Below are 17,126 nucleotides of genomic sequence, written 5' to 3'. Positions count from 1 at the left end.
TGATATCAGCGCGCGCTACACGTCTGAGACATGAACGTCCACAGCATCGGCTCCTGCCGAGTTGTTTTATTAATGGAGAAATATCACCGCTGATCGAGTCGTAGAGGATTTATAAAGTCGTCTTCCGGGTCTTGTTTACGGACCCAGCTGTGCTGAAGAGGAACGCTCAACATCTGCCCGGAGAGCCGCAGGTACTGAAACATTGATGTCGTTCAGTAACCAGACTGAACAAGCCGTCCGGGGCGTTTTAGTCTGTCAACAGCCTGCTAACATCTTCATCTCTGCTTAATGGTGTGTTTGGACCCTCATTGTCTTGACTGCAGCTACTCTCTATTAATGCACAGAATTGAATTTAATTTCATGTTTTGTTACTGTTCAGAGACCATTCTTCTCCCTGACAGGTGTTCAACACAGAATTATCCAACAACCCTGCTGATGGCAAAGGTAAGCCTGTGTGCTGCGTGCACCACATTATGTGGTTTATCTTCACACACGAGTCATACAAGGAGCTGCATCAAGTGCACTTTAATATCTGGTGTGATGTTTTGGTCAAATAAAGGGGCTTTGAAGAAGAGACATTCAAGAATAGCAACAAAAAAATACACGAGATTATTGTAAATTAAGAAACCCCGAAGTCTCAACTACAGTCTGAAGTTCAGTAATGTTCGAATAAAATGTAATGGGCTGTGAGATGATTGGGCTATTTATCAGAGTGAATAGTGTGTTTTAAAGTATATTCCATGTGAACTTGTCATTGGTTAAACATGGAGCATCATCTTGAGCTACATGCGAGTACCGCATAACCAGCATTACTGATTAAAGGATACATTTGGGTAGACTTTTAGATGCATACTATATCATATTGGAGGGTTATAGATTCCGTATGGTTTCCTAAGACGACTCCTAGAAAGACTCATGTAACTGTCAGTGGTTATAGGTCGAGACATAGCGAGATCAACTTGTCTTGGATTTAAATGAAATAGTTCTTTAAAGATCAATCTTGAAAATGAATAATGACTAAAATAACAGCAGGTTTCCCTGTCATTAAATACACCAAATTACATAGTTATTTGAAGAAAACTTAACTATTTGGTAATAATTGTTTTGTAAAATAAATATGAAACATTTGCCATGTTTAATATGTTGTTTTATTAAAACCGGCCAGCCTGTCAAGTCTAACTGTTATAATATTTCTCTGCTCCTGAAGATGGGCTGGGCTGCCGGTACACAGTGTGTGGCCAAGGGGGACCACAGGAAACCAAAACCTGGAGAACTGGCTTACCACAAAGGAGACATCCTCACTATTGTTGATGCCAGCACGGTACTGTCACGTTTAAAAGGGGTTACAAACGGTTTGTTCAGTTCATTTTTGTATTTTTTTACCCCCCCCAATTTGACACAAGACTTATGCTCTTTTCCAGAAGAAGGGATATTACAAGGCCAGACTCAACACCACAGGAGAGGAAGGACTCATAAACTCCACCAATGTGCGTGAAAGAGAGGCTCTGCGCGTTGACCCCAGCCTCAGCCTGATGCCGTAGGTCTCCTCTTCCTTTCCATGACTGCCTCACATCAGTAGGATGCAGCCATCTTTACATGCGGTTAACACAAGCCATGTGACTGTGCCACAGAGACAACTTTAGCTGTTCGCTTGGTAAATGATGAAAACTCACCTTGTGACCAAATTGTGTGGTTTTGGACATGCTATAACAAACAGAGTGATTAATACAGAGACTAGCTTCCTTTTCCTGTGTGTAAAACACTGAGATAAAAACACCTCCTGTTTTTTATAAAAGGATCATCTGTAAGATATGTGGAACTTATGCGACAGATGTCTTTTTATTGTGTGTGTGGCCCACTCTGTCCTGTCTTTCACCAGTTGGTTTCATGGGAAGATCTCGGGTCCAGAGGCGGTGTGTAAGCTGCAGCCGGCCGAGGACGGCCTGTTCCTGGTTCGAGAGTCCATCCGCCATCCCGGCGACTACGTCCTGTGTGTCAGTGTCTCTGGAGGTGTTGTCCACTACCGGGTGATTTATCAGGACAAGCAGCTGACCATTGATAACACACAGTATTTCTACAACCTCATTGACATGATAGAGGTAAGCGGCTCCTGGTTAGATTCCTTTTAAGTTGTGTAGGAAAGACAAAAAACAACCTGAAACACATATTCATTTGTTATTCCTACCTCAAGTTTTGCTGGAGTTTTGACCCCTTCAATCAGAATTCAGCCAGATGTTGCAGCGCAGATAATCAGTTCACCAATTCAGTTCAGCTCTTTCTTCCATGGAAACTCCAGACCAGTAGTGGAACAAGCGACTCCACAGCTCTGTGAGGCTGGTCAGTCTTTACCATGTCATGTTAGAATGTTTAAGTTTGCTTATTAGCACGAAACACAAAATATATGTGAGGCTGATGGGAATGTCATTAGTACTGCAGTTATTTGGCCATAAATCAAACTCCTACACTAAGTCTTTACGATGGCAATAGAAGAAACACTCATCCGAAGGTGGACCAGAATGTGTGTACCAAACTGCATGGCGAACCATCCAATAGTTGTCAAGACATTTCAATAAATATCAACCCCTTTGTGGCGCAATCCTATTAATCTGGACCAAATGCTGCAGTTGGGTCTTTCAAAACATAAGGCAGAGATCTGGATCCATTTCATGCCAAGAGGTGGACGTGATGTAGATTGACAAATAGCCTCGGCTTCTCCTCTCCCAAATATTGTTACCCAAGGTATTCATTAATTGATAATCAGGTGAATGTGCCTTTCAAATGTGAGAGTGTTTTAATTCTACTTTATTTCGCTAGCTTTAGTGTAATTTAGTCTAACTGTCAATCAATGCAAAATGGTTAGGCCACACACTTCTTCCTGAAAACTGCTGTCAATACAACTGTAACAACAAACACAGGCAACATGTTTCCAAAGTCTAGTTGAAATCAAATATTGTAACTACATTATTTGTACCAAAAAATCCAACATGTGACCACTAGCATGGCTAAAAGTCCCTCTAATGTTCACACTAAGGCCACAAATGATGACAAGGGGACATAAATAGACAGTTTGTCATGTTAGGGGGGTTGTGGACCACAGCACTCTGATGCCTGCTGTATTTTTGGCCAAAGTGTTTGTCAGCCTGTAAACCAATCAGCATAACTGACGCCAGAGTAAAACTACATCTTTCATGTGTCAAAAGGAAGCAGAGACAGGAAAACACACGAAGCCCTTTTAAGGTTTATCTGCATTTGGCCTGTGTCTGTGTGAGGGTGCATTGGAAGCTTTGCTGCCATGAGGGTTTGTGGATAGACTCCAAAGAGATGGCCAGCTCTTATCGGCGAGCCACAGATGGCTTCAGGCCTGAGTCAGACCCGCTGACTTACTCCTGCAGGGAAACAGATGAATATTTGGGCTGAATCATGTAATAAATGCGATTCTGTCTCACTGCTGGCAGACTGCTGACGATACAAAACCAGGTCAGAATTTACTTGTGCAATTTAATTCAGCTGCCGCCTCTCATTGCGTTGTGTTTTGTCGTCAGGAAACCTTACAATGACAGTGAAGAGTATCCATACACAAACTGTGTTGTGCAGTTTTTCTAATGATTTCTAAAGCTAAATATAGGTTGTACTTTTTGTTTTTGTCCAACCACAGTCCTTATCTGTTTTCAAATGGCTTCCTGAGCATTTTGACGGTGTTATTTTATCTTAGTCAGAGTTTCAATGAGCTCATTGTTCTCTTTAGTGCTTATAGGAAATATTAATGCACTCTTCATTCATAAAACGTAAGCATATGGCAACCTTTACACGGCACTTCAGACTGTGGAGAAGGAACATACCAGATATCGTATACAATAACATCTGCTGTAAATAGCTGAATATCTGTTCTGTGTTTCCATTTTTGCAGTTCTACTCAAAGAACAAAGGCTCCATCGCTACAACTCTTCTGAAGCCAAAACAAAAACAAGGAACCAAGTCAGCTGAGTTGGAGCTGTCCAAAGGTAAGTATGAGGTCAAGAAAACTGCATCTATACAGATCAAATATAATAACGATTATGATTATGAAGGCTTGTAAAGGTGTGAGGCTCACAGTTCATCTCTCTCTCTCTTCTCCAGCTGGATGGTTGCTGGACATTACGAAGCTCAAACTGGGAGAGAACATAGGAGAAGGGGAGTTTGGTGGTGAGCTTTTATTTGATCCTCCTCCTTTTATTATCTTTGTTTCCAACACCACAACATTTATAATGAAAGGTGTCATCAAACATTTACAGAGAAGAATAATTCTGTCTGAGTACGGATGTACTAAACACTATGTGTGACTCTCAACCCCAGCTGTTTATGAAGGAGACTATATGGGCCAGAGGGTGGCAGTAAAGACCATTAAATGTGATGTCACAGCACAGGCCTTCCTGCAGGAGACCACAGTCATGACGTGAGTCTGAAGACTTCCTCAATTTTACTGTTTAATGCTTTGACAAAACACTTTGAAGAGCTGTGAATTCAACACTAATAAAACCAGATTTTAGTGAGTTTGCGCAATGAATAAATGAATAATTGTATCTTATTGTACAAGTGATCATGTCATTTTGAATCAAATGTAACTTGTTGGTATTTTTTATTGCCGCTGTCAGTGTTTAATGTGAATTCACTCCTTACAGGAAGCTCCAGCATAAAAACCTGGTGCGATTGTTGGGGGTCATTCTTCACAAAGGGCTTCATATTGTCACGGAGCTCATGACTAAGGTACAGTTAACACATCATTTATCAGCAGGTCTCAGTTGGAGCTGAAACACGATTATAATAACCGGGAGCAATGCAAAAATAGGCAACATACTGAATTAAGATTAAGCGTGTCTTGAAAACGTCTTGTTATATCACACAATGAAGCAGAACATATAAGCCTATCGACATTGGTGCCCCCATATATGAACAGAAAAGTGGACTCACCAGCCATGAATATATCAAAATTTTACTGCAAATTCACCACCATTAACCGTGAGCTATCCTTCAATCTGAAACAATTTTCTCCCATGTGAGACGACAGTCCAAAAATCCAAACAATTACAGACTGCCCTGCTGCCACTTGGAGGTGCCACTGATGCAATGGTTTTCCAATGATGCAACTTTAAGGAGTCAGGGTCTGACTTCCTCTTGTGTTCAATGACAGTAGGACAAAATGCAGAAGCTCATTGTAGTTGCTTGGCCTCAAGTACAGTCATATCATGACTTCAGGTGACATTTTAAAATATTGAATATTTGCAAACCAAACGGTTAAACCATGCTTGTTGTATTTCTGTCTGCATGTAGTATTTCTCACAATACTAACTGAGAAATGTTCTAAAATAACCTTATTTGAGTATTTTATATGTGTTATATATGTGTTTGTGTTGCAGGGAAACCTTGTCAACTTTCTCAGGACAAGAGGACGCTCAGTTGTGAACTCGGTTCAGCTGCTCCGCTTTGCTCTGTGAGTTCAAACGTCAGCGGCAAACTTAAAGATTTGAACGTTCTACACAGCGGCAATCACAGTGTGTGCAGAGTAGTACATTGTGTGACCGCTGGGTCCATAGATGCAAAAACTGCTGGTTAACTGTATATACTTTACACTGTTTGTGTGTGTTCAACAGTTTCATGTACAACATTTGAATGACAATTGTTTCTGTGCGTCTACGTGTATGTGGTCAGTGATGTGTGTGAGGGGATGGAGTACCTGGAGGCCAAGAAGTTGGTTCACAGAGATTTGGCAGCTCGTAACGTGTTGGTCTCTGACGACAGCCTGGCTAAAGTCAGCGACTTCGGTCTGACCAAGGTGGACTCGAAAGTGTCAGATAACGCCAAACTGCCAGTCAAATGGACCGCCCCCGAAGCTCTGAAGAAAGAGGTTGGTTAGAAGAGTGTCACTTTTATTCAACCTGGGATTTGTTTTCATTTTCCATATCTGTTTCTGCCCCTCTGTGAAATCTCTTTCTCTCTGAGACCTCTTTTTGGTCCTAAAATATTTCATATATTTAAAAATAATGCTGTATTAATGGTTAAAGTGTAACTTCCCCCGCCGGCCACCAGCCTGCTGTCATTAACATTGATTCACCAGACTTTGAAATGCTGATAGCTTAATTTCCAGCAGACAGACAGGAGAGAACAGGCTTGTGCTGGGATAATACTACACAGCGGTTATGGAAAAAATAAAAATCATAGACGCTATGGGGAGAAGCCAGGGGGGGGGGGGGGGGTCTGATTCGAGGGCGTTAGTCCCAAACGGTCAATTCTATCTCAAAATTGGACTTGCAAGATTAGGGCTCATTTAAAACAGTAGATGGCGTTTTGAGCCATTTTCAACCATGAAATGCAGATTTGTATTGATTTGGCATTGTCCAGTACTGACTTGTTTCATCAGAGTACAGTCATATCATTTGGTTTATAATATAAGAAACACATCTAAGTGTGCAGTTACTCTTTAAATAAGTAACAATCCATCAATGCTTTACATGTTTCTATATTTGCTCCCATGATGCAGAAATTCTCCACAAAATCAGATGTTTGGAGCTACGGTGTTCTCCTGTGGGAGATCTTCTCTTACGGTCGTCAACCTTATCCTAAGATGGTAAGTAGCACCAGAACATGTCACTATTATACTGTCATGATATGTGTATGTGCGTGTTTATACAGTATATGGGTGGTATCATGTCACCAGACACATTACAGACATGCCAGTTACAGCTCAAACTGTGTTAAACCAATAGTTTGACATTTTGGGAAATACACTTATTCACATTCAGTACCACTTTCATAGAGTAGAGTACCCCCTCTAGCCCCCTTTAAAGGGGGCTAGAGGGGGTAGGGGGGTGGTGTACTTGTGTACAATTCACTTTTGCGATACGAATAAAAAATAAAAAAATACCTGTGTAAAAGAGATTCTGAGCGAAACAACCACGGGAGCCATTTTACACACTGCAAAACACAATTATACATGAACTAAGATCATATCTAGAAGAACACTACAAGTTTTGCCACAAAACCACGTTTTTCTGGGCAAAAAACTGCAGTACTATACTCTTTGTTTTGGTCTCTGATGAGAAAGCACGGAGCGATTTTGGCAGATGAGCACATCCAGAGGGCCGTGCTTCGACCCTCTTTTAAGGGTTACTCTAATTACTCTCTTTCAAACCGTTCAAAAGTTATGGGGTTACATGCCAATATCAGCCACAGGTCACGACAGAAAATATTGGGTAAAAAAAACTTACATTTTGATGATTTTATGGACGAAAAACGGCTCTATTCAAGTGGATTTGAGCTGTGCCATATGTGTATTTGTTAAAGGAACCAGTAACATATACACAATTTTACAGATATCAGCACATCTCACAAGTGTTACCTGTATTATACAATCAAAAATTATTAAAATAGACCTTGTAGTTGCAGAAATACACTCTCTGTAGTATGGGTATGCAATTGTCGAGCAGAGGCCTAAAAATAGGGGCAGTGTTCAAGAGGTCCGACAAAATCCATCTTCTATTCAATCTATTCTTCTTTCGGTTTGATTAATGTTATTCATATGACTTTATTTAAGTTTGACACTTGATGGCTTTATCTTTAAACAACTGCACAACTACTCTTTGTCTGACAAGTTACAGACCTCAATCTTTTTGCTCTCCCTGCTCATGAATAAATAAAAAGCCGATTTTGAGAAATGATACTCTATAATGAATAGAAAAAATAAGATTTCAGATAAATCTTTACTCTCTGTCCTGTAACCAACAGGAAAGAGTATCAAGCTCGTAAGGTAACTCTGTGCCATATCAGGATTCGTGTCTCTAGCAAGTCGTAGGCGTGTCAGTCGAATGTTACCTGGCTTTGTGGTCATATTTGTCTGGAGGCCGCCGTCATTTTCTGGATCGACTTACTGCGTCTGAGCAGGAAACCTCTTAAGGTGACTAAGTTCACAGTAGTGCGTCAGCGAGCATAGAGGTTTACTGTACATTGTGTGGGACCATTTAACAAAAAAAAGAAGTAATCTCGTTATTGTCAGCCTAACTAATCTACTTTATGAGCGGTTTGGGCATGGAGGAAGAGGAAGCTACATCGTACACAAAGACTTCATAGCGGGAGGTAACAGGCAAAAACAGGATTGTAGTCTGATGAGGGCTGGATCATGTCGACGCCGGAACGGAGAGACTTTGGAAAAGAAGAAACAATGCTACTTAAACACCCATCTGTTTGTCGTACTAGGCCCTCTCAGGTAATCCGTGCTCAATGACTGCTGAGGCCAGCGGCTCAATGAGGACATCAGGATCAGCCACCATTAATGGAAGGGACAGTTAGGTTGTGTCCTTTGCACCTTGCGCCAAGTGGTGTCCTTTTAAATGCTGATGATTATCTCCTAATTGCAGCCTGTTTGTAGATATATACACAAGTTGATTTATTTAGGTCAAGTTTGTGCTCCCCTTAATTAAACTCTTCAACTGGTCATTTGGTATCTGTTGGCAGAGAGACCAGGAGGAAAAGTGTGTGTGATTATTATCTGTGGTTTTAACATGTATAATAAGAAAGGTATGACACAAATGTTTCATTTCACACACACAGTACCGATAAGAGCGTTTTTTTTATGTAGTACTAGGATTGTGAATACTTATAATACTTCACAATTTATGAATTCTTCACCTCCTTTCTTTCCCTGTTCATGTAGTCTCTGAAGGAGGTGAAGGAGAGGGTGGAGGGGGGCTATCGCATGGAGGCTCCAGAGGACTGCCTCCCCGTTGTCTACTCGCTGATGAGGATTTGCTGGGAGCAGGAGCCACGACGAAGACCTGCTTTTCACAAACTGAGGGAGAAACTTGAGCGAGAGATGGGCCCTGGGTCTGAGTGTCGGGATGGGATGAGGTCTGCTACTGGATGCTGATCTCGGTTGTGAATCGTTGAGCTCACTATGGTGGGAATAGACTGGCGGCTGATGGACAGGTAATTCACACATTGTAACCCACTTCTGATGGTGTGCATCACACAAGATGGCCCGGTGGAGTTCCTACTGGATTTCCTTTAATCTAACGGATGAGACAAGACGATCATTATGTAACTCTGGTCATCATGTAATGCTGGTGAGAAAGGGTTAAACGACACGGTTTGTACTACACCAGATCCCATGAAATGACAAAAAGCAAGAATGCATTACTCGAGCTAACCAGTGTTGTCTGAGGAGGCAAAGACAATGGTGAGCGGCAGGACAGTGCCAAAATGTGTTGGAGATATTGTACATTGAGTGTGAATCTCCTGATTGACATATGTTTGAATGTCAGTTTAGTCAGTCAGGTTAGATTAACTGGGATTTCGTGTCTGTTTTTTGCCATATAAATATTGTACCTGTATGATCAAAGATCAGCTTCATGCAGAGTAAACACAGGTTATTTATATTTAATGTCAGGGACACACGTCTGAAGAAGCTTGTGTCCCGGCATTCATGTTCAACAATATGCCGTGGATTCAGGGCTTGATATGTAAAAGATTTAATATTTAATGTTATTGTTGGTTAATTAAGTAGCTTTTTCACCTTGAGATGAACTGTCATTTTACTTTTCCAGATTTGTTTTTTTTAAACCAAATCTCGTACTATTTTTTACACTTTGGCCGTCCCACTCCACCAGACAGCATTGGGGCGGGGGCTTTGATTCAATTCATTCAAATGAAATTTATTTCATAAGACTAAATCAATGGGAAATACGGCATTAATTACTACTTTCTCTTCCCTCTTCATGAGGATTTAGAGATTGTAATAGTGACTTTGTGTTATCCACCATCCTCTTGGGATCTCTTTGGATTTTTGTAGGTTGAGAATGTTTTCTGAATTACTAATCTTTGGACATCACATTATTATTTTACATATACCATGATATATATGTGTTCTATTTATTAATGTATAACTCATTTTAATGTATGTGATTATCAGCTGCTTTTTAATAGAAAATGCAATTAAATATTCATATTTCTGATGAGACTAATGCACATCCGGTCCTAAACTCACCACAAAGTGAAACCTCTTTTTTTTTTGATTGTTGTCACGTCACAAGACCAAATTAAAGATGTCATTTGACTTAAGTCTACGTAAGCCTGGTATTTGTCTCTGTCCCAGGAGATGGACCCCAAATTGAGTCTTTATCCGCCGTTATCGTACAGTGCAAGCGAGGGTCCGCCACAATTTGTTCAATCTGCTCAGTGTTTTCCTGGAGCTCTCTGATGGGATGAGCAGCAATTTTCTGGTTAAGGATTTATAAAGGATCCAAATGCTTAAAAAAAAATTTTTTGGTATGGTTGCATCGGTAAACCTATGGGATTTAAGTTATATAGATTGTATAGATTGTAGTCACTTAAGAAGGTGGAAGTCAGAAGCCAAGCAGCTAATAGAGCTTAGAACCTTGATGATCTCCCAATAAAAAAAACTATCAGCTGAGTGTCTGTTCATGCTAGAGGTTTGTTTCTTCATAAGATGTGAATATACTAGAAAAAGCGAGATCACCGCCCTGTGAGATAGAAGATAGAAGAGACTGATCAAAGATTACAACAGAAGAATAATACAAAATGAGTAGAAGAAGTAGCACGAACACAAATGCAAAATAGAACAGCAATAAGAGATTCATTTAGTAAAATAATTCAAATAAAATATTAAAAGTTAATTATAACATAAAAAAAACTGCAAAAATCAGTCCCTTGGAAATACCTGTAGCTTTCAGTGGTGGAAAGTAAATAAGCACTTTTACTCGTGTACTTAAGGACCTTACTTGAGTATTTTCATTGTATTATACTTAATGCTTATCCTTTGCTACATTTCAAAGGGAAATATAATTTGTATTCATTACTTTTGTCTGACAATTGTAGTTTATTTATTAACTTCATATTTTCCATTCAAAAACATATTTTATCTGGAGTGGCTATTTATCAAAGAGAAATAATCAAAAAGAAAACTTACATCCAAGGGCCACTGATGCACCATTTCAGTTGGATTTTGAGGCATGTGTGGAATTTCGACTCTAAACAGGGAGAGCGAAGGAGCTTCACATTCTGCTTTTACTGTTTGGGGGGAACTTTACATAGATGATAGTTGTTTCCTACTTAATGTAGCTTAAGCTTAGATTTCCACATTCAGTGACTGACATAACATCAGTGAAGGAAAAATTACACATTTATAAATATCATAAAAACCGTTCCACAACCAAGTAATCAAGTGTTACCTCAGAGGAGCACGGCATTAACTGACTACATATAGCTTTTTATGGTTATAGCTTGTGTGAAAATAGACCCAGTTCAAGACTAGCGCATCCATTGTGCAGTAGACCCGCTGTGTGTAAGACAATACTGGATGCTATCAGAGTTTAGGATATCGTTATCATCTCTGACCTGCTCTTTATTGGATTGGATTTATTGGAACAACCCCAATCAAAGTTACCCACGAGCGTTATGTTCACCAAACACAGGGGACAGTCCTCATCCTAAAAACACAGGGGACAGTCCTCATCCTAACAAATCATTTTCTCTCATAATGTGACAAGTGAAAACTTTCTGATTGAAAATAACAACGGGCTATATTTCTGGGGCTCAGGTGGCCCCAGCAGATATCGGGGCCAAGACTTCCTTATTTGTTTGCTGCTTATGTTGACAGTCCGTTTAGCTACTTCAGATGTAAGACTGGAGTTGAGAGATGACGTTTGCAACCGGATTGTTTCACAAGTGGCCTGTTTACAAGCTAATTTTAAACCAATAAAGATGTAAGTTATTGCCAGAGGATAGCCGTTTGGTTCCCAGATTGCGTTTCGCCTCTTTTGCTCTCCACACGGACTGTTTACCCACATTCAACCAAAGCTTGCTCGAATGTGATTAGTCACTACTACACGGACTACTAATGGAAAAATCGTGTCCCGTTGCCAACAGATTCTTCAAGTGAAAGCAGAATCTGTTTACAGAGATTGGTTTGGATCAAACCCAGCCATGTAGATGAGAAAAATATGGATAGCATGGCTTTTTTGACTGACATCCCTTCACACCTGAATTTTAAAGCTGCTAGAAAAATGAGAGAAGAACATGTATTTTTTTATGTATTTTTAATCAATTTTAAATCTGTGAGAATAAATATTGTTTAGATATTATTCAATTGAACTTTCTTTATTTGATTTGACACTCGGTTGTTGTCTACATACAGACGTTAATACAAATGTTGGCTACACATTGCACTAGATCGCAGCACAAATGAGAGATTACTGTGATGTTCCGGACCTTTGCAATGAGGAAATTCTCTCTAACTGGACCTCGCTGAATTTTAATTGAATGGTGACATTCAGAGACACCTCTTTGAGTGGTCGGAAGACTAGAAAGTCACGATGGGAACGCAAGATCGTTTACTTCAAGAGAAAGAAGTTTACAGACGTCTCTTTCCCACACTCAAAAAAACGACGCTTTCAACGAACTTAATAAAATCATGGAAAGGATTTCCACATGATTAAAATGCTTTCTTTAAGCATAAAACAATTATGTTGATCCAACTTAAAGTACTTGAGTAGGATCAACTTAATTGATTAGGGTTGGTTTGACTAATTCTACATTAGTAAAAAATACAACAGTCAATTACGTTGGACCAACCCAAATGAATTAATTGAATCCGGCCCAAGTAAAATAGGTTGGACTAACCCGAATAAATTACGTTGATCCAACAGAATTGCTTTTTGCTTGAAGAAAGCATTTTAATCGTGTGGAAATCCTTTCCATGATTTTATTAAGTTCGTTGAAAGCATCATTTTTTTTGATTAAAACGTGGAGTTGTCAGGTGCTTGTATGGGTCTATAGACTCATACAAGCACCTGCCAACTCCACGTTTAATCGTGTTGAAATACTTTCCATGATTTAGCTAAGGTAATTCTAAAAATAACTTTAGAGTGTTAACATTTTTTAAACGTTTACCGTGAACCAGAACTGAAACTTAAGTTTTAACAAAATATACAGCCGGCTGGAAACATAACAAGACAAATGGGAGATGTTGCAATACAATTGTATTTCTCAAAGGAGGCACTGAATAATGTTTTAACAACCAGTTGCTTGCAAACATACATATCAAAATTACAAGTTTTTTCAACTTTCTATGACATACATACATTCAAAATAATAAAGTACACTGCTTCACTTATTTTTGAAAGTGCCAATATAGTGGATCTTGGTACTTAATCCATTTGAAAAAAAACAAGCGGTCTAAAAAAAAAAAAAACACATTCCTCTTAAAACCTTTCAAACATTCTTCTTAAAAGATTTCAAACATTCTTCTTAAAACATTCCTTTTTACATTTTGCAATTACTAACTTACTGCACTTGTCGTTTAATGTCCTGGTGAACTCACAGGATTACAGAAAATAGCACAGAAACACGGAAGTTTCTTATCTGCTTTAGCCATCAGTGGGCAGTCTCAAACTAATGGAAAAGCTTTGTTTTGAGAGCTTGTCCTTTGATGGATAGTTTGTTTCCATCATGATCTTCTGCAGAGCTTCGAATGTGTACTTGAGCTCTGGAAGGTAGCTCAGGTTGAGAGCATACACGAGCGCAAGCAACATTGACACCGCAAAAGGTACCTTTTCCAACTCATCTAGCACTTCCACCCCCTCCAGAATGACTCGAACATCCTCAGGGTCATCACTGGGCTCTGCACCTTCTTTTCAAATGACAAGGATTCCAAAGACGGTCTCTGCCATGGCCGTTTGACTGCTTTCGAAATTCTGTGACAAAACAATTAACAAGGGCAATAATTTTCACTTATGTGCATTACATCCCATTTTTATTGCACATATTAATTTGACTGTATAAACAGCTATCAATAACTTTATTCACATAATTAAAAGACATTATGACTACCTGATATTAAATTGTTTCACTGAGCCATGGTGAGGTACTTCAATGACTAAGCCCTACCAGTGGCTTGTCTGTTACCATGAGATCAGTGGTTGTTATTCTAGCATTACTAAGGTAAATAAAAGTTTCACGTTTTTAAAGCTAATGGCAACCAAGAGGAAACCACATCTATTCCAACTGTGATCATCCCCAAATAAAGATAAAGGTAAATGAACATACCTTGTATTCCATCACCAGCTTCTCTGGATCTTCGTTCAGGTAGACACAGACCTTTGAGGACGCATTCTCGTCTGACGTCAACGCTGTCAGTCTAAGTATGCAGATAAGAGAAAATATGCAAAATAAAATAACATTAGGAACACCATCTCAACCAACCAGCTTATTAATCACAATGATTAACCATGCAATATCCATGTGTGCATTAGTATGTGAACCCTTGGGATCCAGTAGCTGCTGGCGCCTATGACTTCAACTACACCTTTCCTAAAGTTTCTTATTAATCTCCCAAGGTTTTTGAATGTTCGCTACCGATCACAGCTTGGCATCACCACCCTAATTTCAGAAATGCGTATTATTCTGGAACCTCTCAGTTCATTTTAAATTTCCAAGGGGCGTTATCAACAGGTGCAGACAACCAATAAGAGCAACGGGGAAGTAAAAAAATACAAAAGCTCTACGAGTAGAATAGCCTCTCTTCAACTTTTCCATTGTTATCATACCTGGGTTATGGGTACCATGATGCTCTTGATCTTTCTCCCTTGAACTCCACCTTTCTTGGCATACACCTGGATCAGGTTTTCAGAGTGAAGATCCAGCTGGGAGAAGAACTTTGACTGCAAATTGATTGTTGTGATTCTCTTGAATTCTGCATTCACCTACACAAAAAAGAAATTAGTTTGGCTATTTTGTTGTCACTGTTGTTAGGTACACATTTGATATTGCAGTTCAGTCCGTTCAAGACATGCAAATGCACAATACACGCATCTTCAACTGCAGGGTTATCTTCAGTATGTTCATCTTCCTCAGGATTATCACAGGATTCTTGTGAAACTTCACTGGTTGTAACTACATCTGGCTTGAAATATTTGAATGTATGTGGATTGTGTTTCCTGGTCTTGTGAGAGTGAAATGTTCCGTATACATTTGTTTGAACACTGCAACCCCCAAACATACAAGTAACAGTTTCTTGACTCTTCACATGAGTGCAAATGTGTAAAAAAGAATCCTTCTCTGTGGAAGATCAATACAAGTGCACAAATGACAACTGAATGTTGACAATTCTAGCAGCTCCTGGGAGTTTTGTTGAAGATGGACTATACTTAAATGAATGTGCAAAGCATTCCACGTCTTAAAAGTACATGGGCAGTTTATGTGTGGGCATGGATAGCGCTGCCTGTGCTGTCGTCTAATATGTTTTAGTAGCTCATATCTACCAGATAGAGATACACTACACTCCATACACCTCCACATAATTTAGCTAGACCATCACACATAAGCTTTTTAACATTGGAATCGCTTGTTCAGTGAGAAACATTCACCGTTTCATGCCTGGCAGGTCAGTGAGGTTGACCAGGACACTCTTGCGGTGGGATGGTGCAGTCAGTGAGGTTGACCAGGACACTCTGGGGGATAGCAGTCAGAAGTTGCTGCAATAAAGTCAGATAGAACAATCAATGAAGGTTAAGTTATTAAGTTGTCTTGATGAAAAAATGATTGTCAAGGAAAGTAGCAAATATTATATATTTTTCTCACTGTGACTTTCTGCTATTTGTAAAAACACAGCATATTTGTAAAGATTCATCATGTAAAAAAGAATATAGATACATTTACTTCAATTATCTTTTATTAATTCAATATTATTAACAAATATAAATGTTACCCCCAAGTTAACACATCTCTTCTATCATTGGAAAGATAACCAATCGGAAAATAAATACAATCGGGCCTGTAGCAACGTCCTCGTAGTAAAAACACAGAATTCAGCATGTTCTGCATCATAACAAGCTGCCCTTATTCACTAATGAATCATACAGACGTCTCTTCAAACAAATTCCCCTGTTATAGACAATGAGCATTCATCTGTCGTATAAAAATAACTCTTTCTGGAACATATGGTAAAACAATACTTACAGTGATAAAGTGCACGGTTACAGTGACTCTAGATTATTTGGCAATGGATGTCCACACAGCTTATAACTACTATCGTACCCGCTTTCCTCAGGTAACGCTACTCCATGACTTTAGCTGTGGTTGGTTGTAGAGAGAGAGAGACCGTGTCGCTGTCCGTAAAAACATTGAGATATCTCGGCTCCAAAGTGTGCAACGTAGCGCGAAGGCTCTGATTTGAATCCGGTCAAATTGTATCCATATTCGGCTAATCAAACTCAGCCACCCTCACCCAAACTCTGCTAGTATTTAGCTTAGCTTAGAAAGTAAACAAGACACGCGTGTATTACGTCTGCTGCATTCGGCAGCAGTAAGAAACGGCTAACGTAAGCAGGCTAACACAGGGACATGCGGGAGAAAGTCAAACCCACCCAGACTGCAAGGTCTGCAGCACACAAGTCCACAACATCACCCTGCAGGGCATCACTGGTGTGAACAGTCTAATAAAACCGTGCAAATCTCAGGGAAAGGTTAAGTTTCCCTGAAATTTACGTTAGCAGTAAGCAGGCTAACGTAAGCAGTAAGAAACGGCTAACGTTAGCACGGCTAACGTTAGCTCAACGTTAGCGCGCTAACGTTAGCACGGCTAACACAGGGACAGTGAATCTACACATGCGGGAGAAAGTCAAACACACACTGAGGTCTGCAGCACACAAGTCCACAACATCACCCTGCAGGGCATCACTGGTGTGAACACTGATAAAACCGGCTAACAGCTAGCCGTGCACATGGGGACTGTTGGCTTTTTAAGTTTGGTCGAAAATAACAAATAGCCTCAACAGAACAACTAGCTAGTTAACGTTAGCTAAGAGCTGAAGACATTTATGCACATATTATTTTACATTTAGGCGGATGATGGTGGATTTCTGCTTACCTTTTCCATGTGCAAGCCAACGGTGTGTCTTCTTCTCAACAATCTGCTTCTGAAGAAGACTGCCTTCGCCTTGATTTTCGCGGTCATGCCTAGATACTCGATTGTCTCAGTTTATCGCAACATGAATGGATCTAATAAATGTTACGTTTTTGAAGTTCATGCAAATCCTACATGACTGAATCACGTTCACATTGGAAACATGAATGAATGTCGT

At 39.8% G+C, this 17,126-nt stretch overlaps 1 protein-coding gene and 1 long non-coding RNA gene across 11 annotated transcripts; one reads left to right on the top strand and one right to left on the bottom strand.

The window, feature by feature from the left end:
- The first annotated feature begins 63 nt into the window (after nt 1-63).
- On the top strand, nt 64-10,044 carry matk (megakaryocyte-associated tyrosine kinase). 3 transcript variants are annotated; one of them, XM_079267058.1, is made up of 13 exons: nt 64-191; nt 380-444; nt 1,208-1,321; nt 1,422-1,537; nt 1,880-2,099; nt 3,908-4,001; nt 4,117-4,182; nt 4,333-4,432; nt 4,659-4,743; nt 5,394-5,467; nt 5,686-5,881; nt 6,515-6,601; nt 8,684-10,044. In XM_079267058.1, exons 2-13 carry the CDS (start codon nt 436-438, stop codon nt 8,894-8,896), a joined length of 1,374 nt encoding a protein of 457 aa, XP_079123184.1. In that variant the 5' UTR covers nt 64-191; nt 380-435; the 3' UTR covers nt 8,897-10,044. The 3 variants fall into 3 exon arrangements, with proteins under 3 accessions (XP_079123184.1, XP_079123185.1, XP_079123183.1); XM_079267059.1 differs by having other exon boundaries at nt 98-191; nt 402-444; XM_079267057.1 differs by having other exon boundaries at nt 141-291.
- A 2,964-nt stretch (nt 10,045-13,008) lies between these two features.
- On the bottom strand, nt 13,009-17,126 carry LOC306777063. Of its 8 annotated transcripts, none has more exons than XR_013771949.1 (5): nt 16,913-17,126; nt 15,411-15,518; nt 14,592-14,747; nt 14,092-14,182; nt 13,009-13,739 (listed from the first exon to the last, which is right to left on the bottom strand). It is a non-coding gene; the product is annotated as an uncharacterized lncRNA (long non-coding RNA). The 8 variants fall into 8 exon arrangements; XR_013771950.1 differs by having other exon boundaries at nt 14,592-14,737; XR_013771951.1 differs by having other exon boundaries at nt 15,411-15,494.

This window comes from Melanostigma gelatinosum (assembly GCF_949748355.1).
Source record: "Melanostigma gelatinosum genome assembly, chromosome: 4".
Classification (NCBI taxonomy): domain Eukaryota; kingdom Metazoa; phylum Chordata; class Actinopteri; order Perciformes; family Zoarcidae; genus Melanostigma; species Melanostigma gelatinosum.
Note: the sequence above shows the minus strand (reverse complement) of the source record. Positions and strands in the feature narration are given on the sequence as shown.